Below are 13,303 nucleotides of genomic sequence, written 5' to 3'. Positions count from 1 at the left end.
CAGAGGACACCTCTGTCCTGCTTTCTGGGACTGTAGCTTGGAGGCAGCAAGATCTCAGGGAGAGACCAGCCATATGGTGTCTCTTGGCAGTCACGTCCATTAGTCATCTTACGGAGACTCCTGTGTCCCAGTTTGGTGCAGAAGAAGCAGATAAACGAGACCTAAAGAGAGATGTGAACGGGGCAGTAAGCATCCCTCAGCCGGGGCACCTGGTGGATTAGCGATGAAGAATCAGACCTCCTTCTCATGCCCACCGCCCAAACACCTTGACACTATGGGAGTAAAACTCTGGCACCACTTCGTGTGGGGAGTAGCAGGAACTCCAGGAAGGACTGAGGTTAAATTTCCCATAGCTCAGTTAGGACATCAACCTGAAATAGAAATTAATTTGTTCCAAAACACAAATGGGCTGGAAATAACAAGTGGAAGAGAATTTGGGTCGCTTTTATAAGAATAATCCTCTAAGTGATAATGCATTCCTTCTTGGTAGGCCCAGCCTCAGCATAAGTACTGGCAGAGGAAAGACGCTAGAATTAAAGGAGTTAAGTTCAGGAAGAAAGAAATTCTGAGGATCAGAGATTTGCCTCAAGTGATGTAGTAGCCAGTGTTGGACTTAACTTCTAATCTGTAGTGCTGAGATCTTTCCTCTCCTTTCCATTTGTCTCTCTCTTCTCATGCCATTTCCACTCCCACTCACATTTCGCCCTATGTTGAGTATGAAAATAAGGTTAAAATAACTTGCCATTTTGCATTTATTACTGGTCACATTTTATTTATGTTTCTAATCTAGGACATGATTCATTTTTCCCATCAAGGAAATCAGATTTTACTTATTTTTTTATTATTACTTTTTTTAAAATTTATTTTTGGCTGCGTCGGGTCTTTGTTGCTGTGCACGGGCTTTCTCTAGTTGAGGCAAGTGGGGGCTACTCATCGTTGCGCTGTGCGGGCTTCTCATTGTGGTGGCTTCTCTTGTTGTGGAGCATGCTCTAGGCACGTGGGCTTCAGTAGTTGTGGCCTGCGGGCTCAGTAGTTGTGGCACACGGGCTTAGTTGCTCCATGGCATGTGGGATCTTCCCAGACCAGGGATCAAACCCGTGTCCCCTGCATTGGCAGGCAGATTCTTAACCACTGTGCCACCAGGGAAGTTCAGGAATCAGATTTTATTTTGGAACTGTATATGCAAAAAAACTTTGAGATTTGTAGAAACTCATTCTTGAATTCTCCTGGACATGATTCAGAGGCTGATTGGGGGAAGGCCTGAATCTCTGGCTGTAGGGGATTATTGTGGTTTGGCAATGAGAAGCTGGGAAAACTTGCTTCGGGAAGAGGCAGAACTTCACCTTTCTTTAGTGGAGGGAGTCAGTGAACATATTCAATTTGTCTCCAATGGAAGGTCCTTTACCTGGACGTCTTTCTTCTGAGTGCCTAGGTGGTGGGCCATGGCCTCAGCGATGGTGGTCTTGGGGACCTTGGCTATGGGGTGGTGGATCACAGGGTCCATGGTCATAGAAATCATGGCCATGGGGATGGTGTTCATGGGGACGATGTCCATGGGGATGGTGTCTGTGAGGACGGCACTCACCAGAACTATGATTATGAGGGGCCCCATGGGTCCCACTGGTGTCAAAATGAGGGTGATGGCATCTTGACCCTGGAGGGGGCAATGGTAGAGGAACTCCTGCTCAAAATGGTGGACTGTCTGAGTAATTTTTGTCTTCTAGAAGAGGTGGGCATCTAAAGTTATGTGACTTGTGGGGATTATGGTGAGTTCTAGATCCATTGGGCTTAAATGGAGGCCTGCCAGCAGGAGAACGCTCATGCTCACCAGAGTGGAGGGGAAGGCCCAAACGATGCTTCACACCACTGATGTTTATATGTTCCTGGTGAAGGACACAGAAGAGTGAATATCATCATGTAACACAAAAGAAGTTAGATGTTTAATTTAATTTACACCAATGGCTTCCAGACTTTTGGATTCCACAACTAATTTTAAAAATAGGGGCTTCAAAAAAAAAAAAATAGGGGCTTCCCTGGTGGCACAGTGGTTCAGAATCTGCCTGCTAATGCAGGGTACACGGGTTCGAGCCCTGGTCTGGGAAGATCCCACATGCCGCGGAGCAACTGGGCCCGTGAGCCACAATTACTGAGCTTGTGCATCTGGAGCCTGTGCTCCGCAACAAGAGAGGCCGCCATAGTGAGAGGCCCGCACACCGCGATGAAGAGTGGCACCCGCTTGCCGCAACTAGAGAAAGCTCTCACACAGAAACGAAGACACAACACAGCCAAAAATAAATTAATTAATTAATTAATTAAAAAAAAGAATGTAATTTAAAAAAAAAAAATAGGAGACCCCAAAAAATGGTTCCTTGAATTCTTATCTAGCCAACTTGGCATTTAAAATATGAACAAAACTATCATCTACCACCATTATTATTTCACAATAGGAATTATACTTTGATAACACAAGAGTCAGAAAGTTAATCTCACAGTAAAGGAAACTCCTTTAGATGGAATAAATGTTGTATTATGAAAACTTTCCTTATTATTATTCTTCTCATTTCAACATAATCTGGTGAAATTACATTATAAAATGATACTCATCTATAGATCAACCTTCGGAAAACTAGTGCTTTGTAATTTATAGTCTCAAGAGTTGAGGCTTTATGGTACAAACATCTCCTACTCCTAAAGGATGAGCGCTTACCTCTTTGCACTTGTGGAGCCATGTTCATGGTGACAAGCCTGCCCCCTCCATTTTGGGGGTGAGGGTTGGTACATGGACATTTGGATTATACTCAGGTTTTTTTTTTTTTTTTTGCTGATGTAAAAAATACTGTGAAGAATATCTTGGTACAGAACAAAACTTTCTGGGACATATGTAAAATATTGTTTTGAATCTTATTTCATATACCTATATATAGTAAATTTTAGGCTAATTCATTCTTCTTAGGTTCTATGCCTAATAATAAAAGCTAGGAATTATTAAGTGTCAGCACTGGAATCCTGACTACAAGGGCCACTTTCAAATTCATTAGAGGTTGATTGAATTGATCATGATTTTACTTTTCTGGCAAATCTTACCCTCAGTTCTTGGGGAAAAATTCATACATTTTGTGTCATATTAGCAATTGTACTTTCCCAGGGGCCTATTCTCTCTGTATTTCTCTTCCCCCTCATCCCTCATCCAACATCTCTCTCTCTCCCTCTCCCCATTCTGTCTCTCTCTGTCTCTGTCTCTGTCTCTCTCTCTCTCACACACACAATACACACCAACAGCCATAAGAACAAAATACACTATATGTGTGAAAATATCACTTAGATTGGCACTGCTCATGACAAAGGCTACTTAAGCAACCCGCCTTAAGATTGAAAACTTCACAGTTTATGACAATGTCTTTTGGGGTTTCCAAGTCAGAGTCTTCTACATCATAGGACAAATCTGCTCTGCAGAATCCAAAGATCTATAAAGAAGAGATAAACCTGTTAGTGTCTGTGTGTGTGTATTTGAGTGTGTGTGTGTGCAGGTGGTATGAAGGTGCACAGCTCTTGTTGTGAACTTCCAGACATTTGAGAAAGGAAAACAGGCTTTCGAAAAATCAGGGTAATATTATCAAATATCTCCATCAGCTATTTAACCATTTTTCCTAGTCAACACTTTGGGGAAAGTGTAGGTTCTGAAGGGTTTCATTCCGAGTTGTAGTGGTTCCCTTCCATGAGTGGTCACCTGCGTTGGGCTTCCCCATGGGCTGTAGGAGGAACTCTGCATCATTGATACCTTGCCTTTAGCCCAACCTTCTGCATGAAGACCTGAGTTGCCTGTGTTTAGAGAGTGTGAAGAGTGGTGTAGAAGAGGGATTTGCACAACCTTAACCGGCCCCTTGGAGGAAAGTGTTGGGAAGAAGGGAGCCAGTATAAAAGTGGGTTTGCACAGACCCTGTCAAAGTGACTGTCTGCTGGCCCTACCCTAGGTACTGAGGCTACAACTGGCTGGCACTCCTATGCCCCAGAGGCCCCAATACCCAGCTGTCAAGGTTAGACTAGGAAAAGAAGAAAACTCGTTTTTTAGAAGAGACTGTTAAGCATTGAGGTTCTGAGTACAGTTTTGGAGTCAAACAGCCCTATGTTAATCTTGGCTTTGCCATTTACTAGTTGTGAGTTTAAGCAAGTTACATAAAATTTCTGGATTTGTCTTTGTAAAGTGAGTACATGCTAACTATCCACAGGTTGTGGGAAGGCTTAATTAAACGAGATAATGCTGGAAAACACTTAGCACTGAGCTCCTCTTCTCCAGCTGCCATGTTTCTCTACTGGGTTTGCATTACCTACACCAAGATAGGGGTTTGTTGGGGATGGGAGTGGAGGAGGCGGGGTGTCTTTCCTGGTAGCTATTAAGCAGGATTCTAGAACTGCTTGAGGTTGAAAAGTTGAACAGTGAGAGAAGGAACGAATGAATGCCTCCTTTCTTTCCATCCTGGAGAATGTGTTATTAAACCTCAGAAAAATCCTGGACTTGACATCAAAAGGCCACCATTAAAATCCTGTGTCCTAACACTTCCTAGCTAAGTGCCCTCAAGCAAGTGTTTAAACTTCTAGGCCATCTTGTTCCAGGGAAATGGAGGCAAACACTTGCTTCTCCTCAGAGGGGTTGTCACAGGGCTCCAACGAGGCAGTAATATGTGTGCTTTGTAAACTGTAAGTCACCATACAAATGCTGAGTGTTATTAAGGAGATCTTCCTGCAGGTACCTGAGTATCAAAGTATAAGTGACTAGGGGAGCAATCCCATTGACTGAGCAACTGGAGGACTGGATTCTAACCTCAGCTCAGTTGTGAACATCAGGCAGGACCCTCTGTTGAGCCTCAGTTACCTCCTCGTTTGTCAAATGGGGTCACTGAGTGGAGTAAACGAGGTGAAGTGAATGAAAGCACCCTTGGGTGTCAGTTCTTAATACAAGCAAGTTATTAGTTTTAGCTAAGTCTTTAATCCTAATGGGTAAAGAACCTGGTGTTAAGTTGAGGTATATAGCATACATAATTCTATAATATACATGATACTCTCATGATTCACTTAACTTCTCTGTGCCTCAGTTTCCCCATCTGTAAATCGGGAATAAAAATAGTACCTACTTCATAGGGCGGTGGTGGGTTAATAAGGTCACATATGTAAAGCACTTAGAAAGTTGCCTGGCCCATAGTAAGTGGTCTCTAAATGTTACCTAGTATTTCACAGAGGCTGATTATACTCACATGAGAGTGCCTGGGAAAGTGGTGACTGGAGCAGTTCCTCACAGAGAAGTCCAGGTAGTAATTGGTTCTTTCCCCTCCTCTCTAGAACAAACTGAATCCAAGCAGTTTCGGGACATAAAAAGTAAAAAAGACAGTGGATACCTATGATCCAATATACAATATAACACTATGAGGATTCAAAATCCCCAATATGTGCCATTTTTCTGATGGTCTCTGCCTTTAAAATATTTATCACGTAAGTGATAAGGTGAATACTATTTCATTGAAACGTTCAAATAACACAGACATAATCAAGCACAGTGTGAAAAATCACCCTTCCTGCACCCCAGCCTCCCCTTCTCAGAGGTACCATTGTCATCCACTTGATGAGTTTTTCCTTCAAGCCTTTTCCTAAATATGTTGCACATATACACATATATCTAATTATTTAACATAAATGGGATCATAGTCTAAGTATTGTTCTGTAACCTGTTTTTTCCATTAGCAATGTATCTTGAAACACTTTCCAGTGCATATACATCCAAAACGTTGTTTTTAGTAATTACGTTGTATTCATGCCATTGCTTGGATGCACCATGATCTATTTAACTTCGCATTTTCAAAACGCACAACAGACATCAACTAGCTGCTCTACAAGACCCCTCTGGGTGGGAAGCACTTCGGTCCCTGGACTGGGAGGCATAACTGCCCCACTCGAGCTACACCACTGGGTGTGGTGAGATAGGCACTCTGAGCCTCAGTCTTCCATTGTAACACAAGGAGGTTAGGACCCGATGATTTTAATGACTCGCATCATCTTATTATGCTCTTTCTTCTGTCTTTCCCTCTTCCTTGTTTGGGTTTTCCCTTTTCTCTGTTAGATATTCAGATCCACACACCCCAACTCCAAAGACTAAAGAACTGAAGGAGGGCAGTTCTATGGTATCTGCTGCCTCTCTGCTGAGGCTGCAACAGGAGTCTCAATTTAAAAGGCAGCTGGCCGAGTGAGGCCAGCGGAGAGGGACAGTGCCGCTGAGTTTGCACCTGCCAGGTTGGAGCCTGGGCCCTCAGACTCTAGCTAAACGTTAGTGGTGATTCACAACTCTTGCAACCCTCTTCACTTTGTCCACTCTGAAAGAAGCAAAGTCACCATTCTCCCTTTTTGTACTTCTCCAGGGCTTTGTCAGCTTGTTTTCTGTAGAGCTCAGTATCCTCAAAGAAATTTGAGAGTACTGGGCGGTCTTCAGTATCGACCAGTGCCGAAGAGACTGGAGAAAGTAGTTGGCAGCTTTGCGGTTACTGGGTTGGAAACAGCAATGTCAATGCCAGGACTTAACACATATAAGCATGGCAGCAAGAATAACAATAGCTTCCAATTTATAGATGGACAAATTGAGGGTTGGGGAGGCTAAGTAACTTGTCCAAGATCAAATCAGCCAATCAGCAGCCAAGCCGCTTAAACCCAGATCCTTCCGATGCTCAAGTCTCTGTTGTGACCCTTATTCACGAGGCCCCCACCCCCATCACTCATAACGCGCTAATATTTTGATGACCTCTACCTGTCTCTGCCAACGAGAGAGAGGCATTGTTAACAGAGAGAGGAGAAGGTACAGCTCAATCTTTCTTTAAGGCAACCTCCTGAGGGAGCTGCTGACTATTAAATTTTTGTATGTTGAAACATGTTAAGATTAATTATTTTAAAAGAAGTTCTGTGATAATTCTTTTTGAAAAAGTGAATTAAAAGAGCATGGAATTTAGAGTCAACACCGGTGGTATAAGGTCATGACTTTGCCACACTTTGGCTGTGTTCACTGGGCCAGGTCATTGAATCTCTTTGAGGCTCAGTTATTTTATCTCTAAGATAGAAAGTATCATAATCTTTACTTCATAGTCTTGTTGTGAGATTAAAGGAGATAATACATCCTTTGTATAACTGCTTTGTGAACATACATAACTTTCAGATGTTGATGGCAATACTTGAGTGCTAAGTACTTTGCAAAGTGTACTACACAGGCAATTTTATTTAATTCTGAGAAGGAACCAGAGGGATAATGTTATTGTTATCCTCATTTTACAAAGGAGGAAAGCTTGAAGAGGTTAAGTAACTTGCCCTCAAGACCACACAACTGGTAAGTGATAAGGTTGGGATTTAAACTCAAACAAATCTGACCCCAGAGCTTATGTTCTCTACGATGATGCCATACAGCCTCTTGTAAATTTCTATTTTTATATGTTGAATTTATTTAAAAGAAGGTGTGCCAATAATAGGAAAAACCCTCTCTCTTCTCTTCTCAGGAGAGCAAGTAATAATACGTCCACAAGGGCAGGAACCATTTCTGATATGTACTTCATAGTCTTATATGATGATACCACTGTAAGACTGAATTTTGTATTAATTAGAATTAATTAGCATTTTAACAGATGATCATACCAGAACTTGTGGTGCAGTTAAAGTCATTCACTCTAAGATTCTGAGACCCATCCAAACGTGTTATAGCTATTACCTTACATTGTCCAATCACCTGCAAGAAAGAGGGGTTTATGTTATTGCCTACTGCTTTCCTCAGGTTGACACGAGGGAACAAAAAAGTGAGGCACCATATTCCTACTAACCATTTGAAATTTGTCTGTGCTTTCTCTCACCAAACCCCCTCTCAAAAACCTGTATTTTCTTAGCATATTTCTGTGATCTGGATGCTATAAGCATCCAAAACCCTCATGAGAACCATGGAGAAACTGTTGAAACAGATCATGGCCATATCCCACATATTTGCAAGGGAAAAAAATGCTAAAACCCCTGGGTATGTAAACATCTTATTTTCTGGATTTGAAATCTTATATCTGTGCTCTTTCATCTTTGTGTCCTCCTCCTGTGGCAGGGAGCCTGGGCTCTGAGTACGCACGTGCAACGTGCAGAACAAGACCCTATTCCTCATGGTGACTGCAACTAATCCCTTTGGCCATTTCTGTTAGTGGGACCAGTATTCATAGGACACGGCTACAAGTTCATAGGTTCTTAGACGTTAGGTGATTTGCTCAAGGTCTCACAGCTGGTCATGCTATCACATGGGACTACAGGGCCCACTGACTTTTCTTGAACTGGGTTCCGAGGTATAGCTCTCAAGAAAATATTACTCGAGGTCAACATAGTCTTCATGAGCCAAGAGGCAGAAGCTGCTCTTATTCTTTCACAGTGTTAGCCCGGGTGTGCAGCCACTCTGGGCAAGCACAATAGACAGAAGTCAAGAACGCTAAGAGGAGAGGAATGGTACCCTGTTTACTTATGGTATCAGATGGACGTATAGAAACAGCTGGCTCACAGTCATCCCAGTGTTTCCTGGATAGGACTGAACAGTCAGATTCTTTCACATCCAAGACTAAATAATAGACAGCTGTGGATCCCTGGGGAATACCAAGAAAGCAATGGGTGGGTAGCATGTGGGAGCCCAGAGCTTTTTCAAAAAAAAAACAATCTTTTTATTTGTTAAATAGAATTCCTGCTCCTCTCCAAGTCATTGCAGATGTCCTACCTTTGTGTCATTTGATCTATTTATTTAATAAAACGCTTCAGGGAGTTACTTCCGAATGCTCTTTTTAACTGGTCACAATGTTGCTTCTGCCCTTGAACTTTAAAAAGCAATCACTAAAAAGCAGTGTTGATTTGGGCGGAGGTGTTGACGGTACAAGCCTAGAATATAAGTGCTGACAGTCACATCACGGCCTCCAATCTGTATATGCAGTCGTGTCCTCTCATCCAGCTCTACTCCTGAACTTGGATTTCTTGTCTTTTTTAAAAAATACAGATTGACTTTTTTCCCCTTTGGCTGCACCGCGTGGCTTGCAGGATCCTAGTTCCCTGACCAGGGATCAAACCCGTGCCCCTGCAGTGGAAGCGCAGAGTCTTAACCACTGGACCGCCAAGGAAGTCTCAGATTTCTTGTCTTGGTGTCAACTTGCCCAAAGCTAAATTCAGTCTCTTCTCTTACAAACCAGCTCCCTCTCTCAACTTCTTTTGTCTGGTCAGTGGCACCATTAATTATTTATTGCCTTAGTCTTTGTCTTAAAGAATGTGCTGTCCCCAAGCCTTTAATGGTCTTTCTTTGAAACGTCTCATGTCTTTTCTTTACTCTCATTGCCCTAATTCCCATTGCCTGGGGCTGCTCCTCATGTCCTCATTCCTGAACGTGTGAAGTAGCTCCTAGTTGTGTCCCTGCTCCGGCCCCTATCTTCCCAGGCGCAGGGAAATCCGCCCCCCCCACCCCCACACCTTCCCCACTGCCACTCAGAGGTCGCACTGTGCTGAGGCATCCTGCGTCCTACACGCGTGGCAGAGAGCCTGGAAGGGGACTACTGGTAATCAGATTGCTAGTGGAATCCTAAATCCCTCCACTCTCGTTCTGTGTAACCTTTAAGGCCTTGGTTTCTAACACTGTAACAAGTATAAATATCTCTGCTTGTCCTCTTTGGTGCCCCATGGTCTCGCCTCCCTGATTTCAGTGGTTCCACCAAAGGGTAGGTTATTTCTGGCGTGGTGGTGGAGAAGCAGAACTCCCTCCATAATCTCTACCAAGCCCTCAAATGCACTCCGAATAAGCATATAACTTAAGTGAAAACAGTAGGCTTGCTTTCTTCAAGCCTACAGTCTCTCTTCCAAGGTGATAGCTGCTCCAAAGCCCACAGAGAACTACTGGAACCCCACTGCTTTTGTTCCGCTTCTCCCTAACACCTTCCTTCCTGATCCCCTACCCACATAGAGGCGGTATGCCTGGCATTCTCCTGGAAGGCCATTACACAGGCCACCGTCCTATTCAAATCCTGCTCATCCTTCAGGACGCAAAGGAAGCCTCTTCCCATCCCATCGTAATAGTTCTTTTATGAGATCACTCCAGCATCTATACCACTCACTTGGTCACTTGAATATATCCCATCTTATGCAGTTCACATATATGTGCATGTGAGCTGATTATTATTTCCTTGAGAGAAAGTCCCACAGTTTATTCTAATCTTTCTCTTATAGTACTGAGCCTTTGACTGGGCTCTGCATAAGTGTTTACAAGTACTTACAGGCTGATTCATAGTGAAGGACATACTAGTAACAAACATTCATCTGAAGGAAAAAAGAACAGTCAGAGCAGCCCACAAATGAAACAGACAACCCTGCCCAAAGCCAATCCACTGTGCAAAGCAGCAGGCTTAGGGGCTAGAGTCTCAGTTGCCCCTGGTACACCATCTCCCCACTCAGCTCTGCCATGGGCAGCTCCACAGCACTTTGTCCAAGTGCACATCAGCGACCCGCAGCAACTGGAAAAGGTAGCCATCCCCCCGTCCTTTACTGATCAGGTCTAGAGCTTTCCCAGCCACGGGCTCAGCAGCATCGCAGCCTGTGGGACTCACAGCACAGGAACGCTGCCGTGGGATCAAAAGGATGAAAAACAGTGCTGCAGTGAGTAACTTCATTTTGTTAAAATGTGAAAACCATTCCTTACTCTGGGATACCACAGCAGAGAAGGTTATACAGATTTTCTAAAACACACACACATAAACACACAATTGATTAAACAAAGTCTTTATACATTTTTGTTATGTAACTGGGTATGTTCACCTTGACCCCTGGTTCAAATATCGGTCAACACGCTGTAAATGATTAGTGGGTCCTGGGGACAGAAAGTTGAAACATGCCACCAGTGAGTGGGTGAAACTGTGATCTGCACAAATCTGGATATTTCTAGTAGGTAGCAGATCCAAAGTGTGTTTTTTTTTTTAATTAATTAATTTATTTATTTATTTGTGGCTGTGTTGGGTCTTCGTTTCTGTGCGAGGGCTTTCTCTAGTTGCGGCGAGCAGGGGCCACTCTTCATCGCGGTGCACGGGCCTTTCACTGTCGCGGCCTCTCTTGTTGCGGAGCACAGGCTCCAGACACGCAGGCTCAGTAGTTGTGGCTCACGGGCCTAGTTGCTCCGCGGCATGTGGGATCTTCCCAGACCAGGGCTCAAACCCGTGTCCCCTGCATTGGCAGGCAGATTCTCAACCACTGAGCCACCAGGGAAGCCCCCAAAGTGTGTTTTTGACCGTAAGCACTGCCTGCATTGGTATACGAGGTGGAGTCAGAAATAGTTTTCCTCCATCTGACAGCCAGAAATCTCCGCCATCAGTCCCTTCTTTAGATTGTGGCACTGAAAGTCCTCAGTAGAATGTAGCTGCATTATTGAAGGGAGGAGACATGTTAAATGGTTAACACCATAAAAGGAAGAGAGTTCAGGTAGAAGAGAAGGATTGAGAGGCTGTCGCTTTGAAGTCAGATCTGAATTTCAACCCTGGGTCTGTTACTCTCTTTCTGTGTGATGCTGGGTAAGCTATAAAACTTCTCTGATCCTTAGTTTCCTCGTTTATAAAATAGGGTTTAAAAATCTCTTGGCAGGCTTGTGTGATGATTAAGTAAGAAAACATGCATAAAAAGTCACCAATACGATTCTTAGCACAGATCCAGGTGCTAAATAAATAATGCTATTTTATTATTATAATTAGTGTGACTGGGAAGAAGTTGGGGGCACACTCATGTCATTCCAGTTCTTTGTGACCCTTAAAGTATGCTAAAGAGAATTAGTTCATGTGGAAGAGGATGGTGGTGAGGGTAGAAGTCAAGCCATTCTATGCCCATCCCAGAGAAGGGGTTAGAGGGGCTAGACCATTGGGGGAGGGGCTCAGCACTGGGGGACAGGGCTGGGATTAAGCTGCTTCCCCCACCCTCACTCCTCCTAAAAAGCCAACATACCTGCAGGGATCCCTCACGCCAGCAGAGCCCAGCGGCATCAGAAAGGACCAGAGGGAGTCAGCCCAGCTTGCATCCCCGCTACTAGTGACTTACACGGCATCTGCCTTCCTCCCCACTCTCTTCTCTGCGGTGAGTCACCCGAGATGCTTTTCAGAATCCTTACTTCCAGGCCTCCCCCAGAGCAATTAAATCAGGATCTCTGGAGATGGGTCCAGGTGTTGGGAGTTTTTCCAATGTGCAGCCAAGGCTGGGAACTGGTGAGGCTCTAGACAGAACCTGAACGGAGGGGAAGAGTTTGAAGAGAGAAGCAATGGGGACAGGCGTATGGAAAGCAGACCTCACTTCCCAGAGTCACAGGTTGGTTTACCAAGTGTTAAAAGGGGAAGAAACCCGTTTCGGATTATATTTGAGACTGAACTTTTAATATTAGTAACACTAGCTTTTAAATATCCAAACAGGACAGCTTCAGTGTAGTTTAGAATGACAGGATTAGTATGGAATCTGGCCAAGGTGTTACTAAGCAGCTCCAACCCAAGGTTGGAGGGGGGAGAAAGCCATTAATTAGAACAAAACCGTTTTATGTTTCAATAAGTTGAGCTCCTTAATGAGGCCTGTCTATTATTGCTACACTGGTCACACCCAGTATGGAGTGCCCTGGGCGAGCTAAATGCTGGTGGAGGGAAAGAGATGGGAACGCTGAGCGGATGGGAAAGGGCACCGAGGGTGAGAATCAGCTTTTCCTACCTACTGTTGTGCTGAGACCTAGGGGTAGTCACCAGAGCCATGAATTCCCTTCCGCTCGCTTTATTGAACCTGAAAGACAAATACAGTGCTAGTGATGTGTTGGGTTTCTTGCTAGACCCTGATTGAAATAGGGTCAGAGCCACCACATAATACCCCTACTTCGTCATTTTTCCTTCTTAAAGGAGGCAGATAAGAGTAATAGGGTGTGAATATTGTCTATTGCTCTTAAACAAATTATGCCAAGCCATATGTGCCTCTTCTGAGAAACAGCTGCCAGGAGAGAGGACAATAGTTACATCTGCACATTCCCTGTTGTATGAGTTTGCTAGGGCTTCCAGAACACAGTACCACAAACTGGGTGGCTTAAACAACAGAAGTTAATCTCTCACAATTCTAGAGGCTGGAAGTCCAAGATCAAGGTGTCAGAGGAGTGGTTTCTACTGAGGCCTCTCTCCTTGGCTTGTAGATGGCCATCATCTCTGTCCCCACGCGGTCTTCCCTCTGTGCTCATCTGTATCCTAATCTCCTCTTCTTATAAGGACACCTGTCATAGTGAACT

General features: G+C 44.1%; 1 protein-coding gene across 1 annotated transcript; it reads right to left on the bottom strand.

The window, feature by feature from the left end:
* Window positions 1-1,146: 1,146 nt before the first annotated feature.
* HRG (histidine rich glycoprotein) lies at window positions 1,147-10,685 on the bottom strand. Its single transcript, XM_036850714.1, is given in 8 exon segments — window positions 1,147-1,883; window positions 3,363-3,464; window positions 5,250-5,330; window positions 6,329-6,391; window positions 6,393-6,496; window positions 7,660-7,751; window positions 8,515-8,630; window positions 10,497-10,685. Coding segments are annotated over 8 exon segments (945 nt in total). The 3' UTR covers window positions 1,147-1,685.
* Between the last annotated feature and the right edge of the window lie 2,618 nt (window positions 10,686-13,303).

Source organism: Balaenoptera musculus, chromosome 4 (assembly GCF_009873245.2).
Source record: "Balaenoptera musculus isolate JJ_BM4_2016_0621 chromosome 4, mBalMus1.pri.v3, whole genome shotgun sequence".
NCBI classification, from domain to species: Eukaryota; Metazoa; Chordata; class Mammalia; order Artiodactyla; family Balaenopteridae; genus Balaenoptera; species Balaenoptera musculus.
The sequence above is the reverse complement of the archived record's forward strand: the minus strand, read 5'-3'. Positions and strand labels throughout refer to the sequence as shown.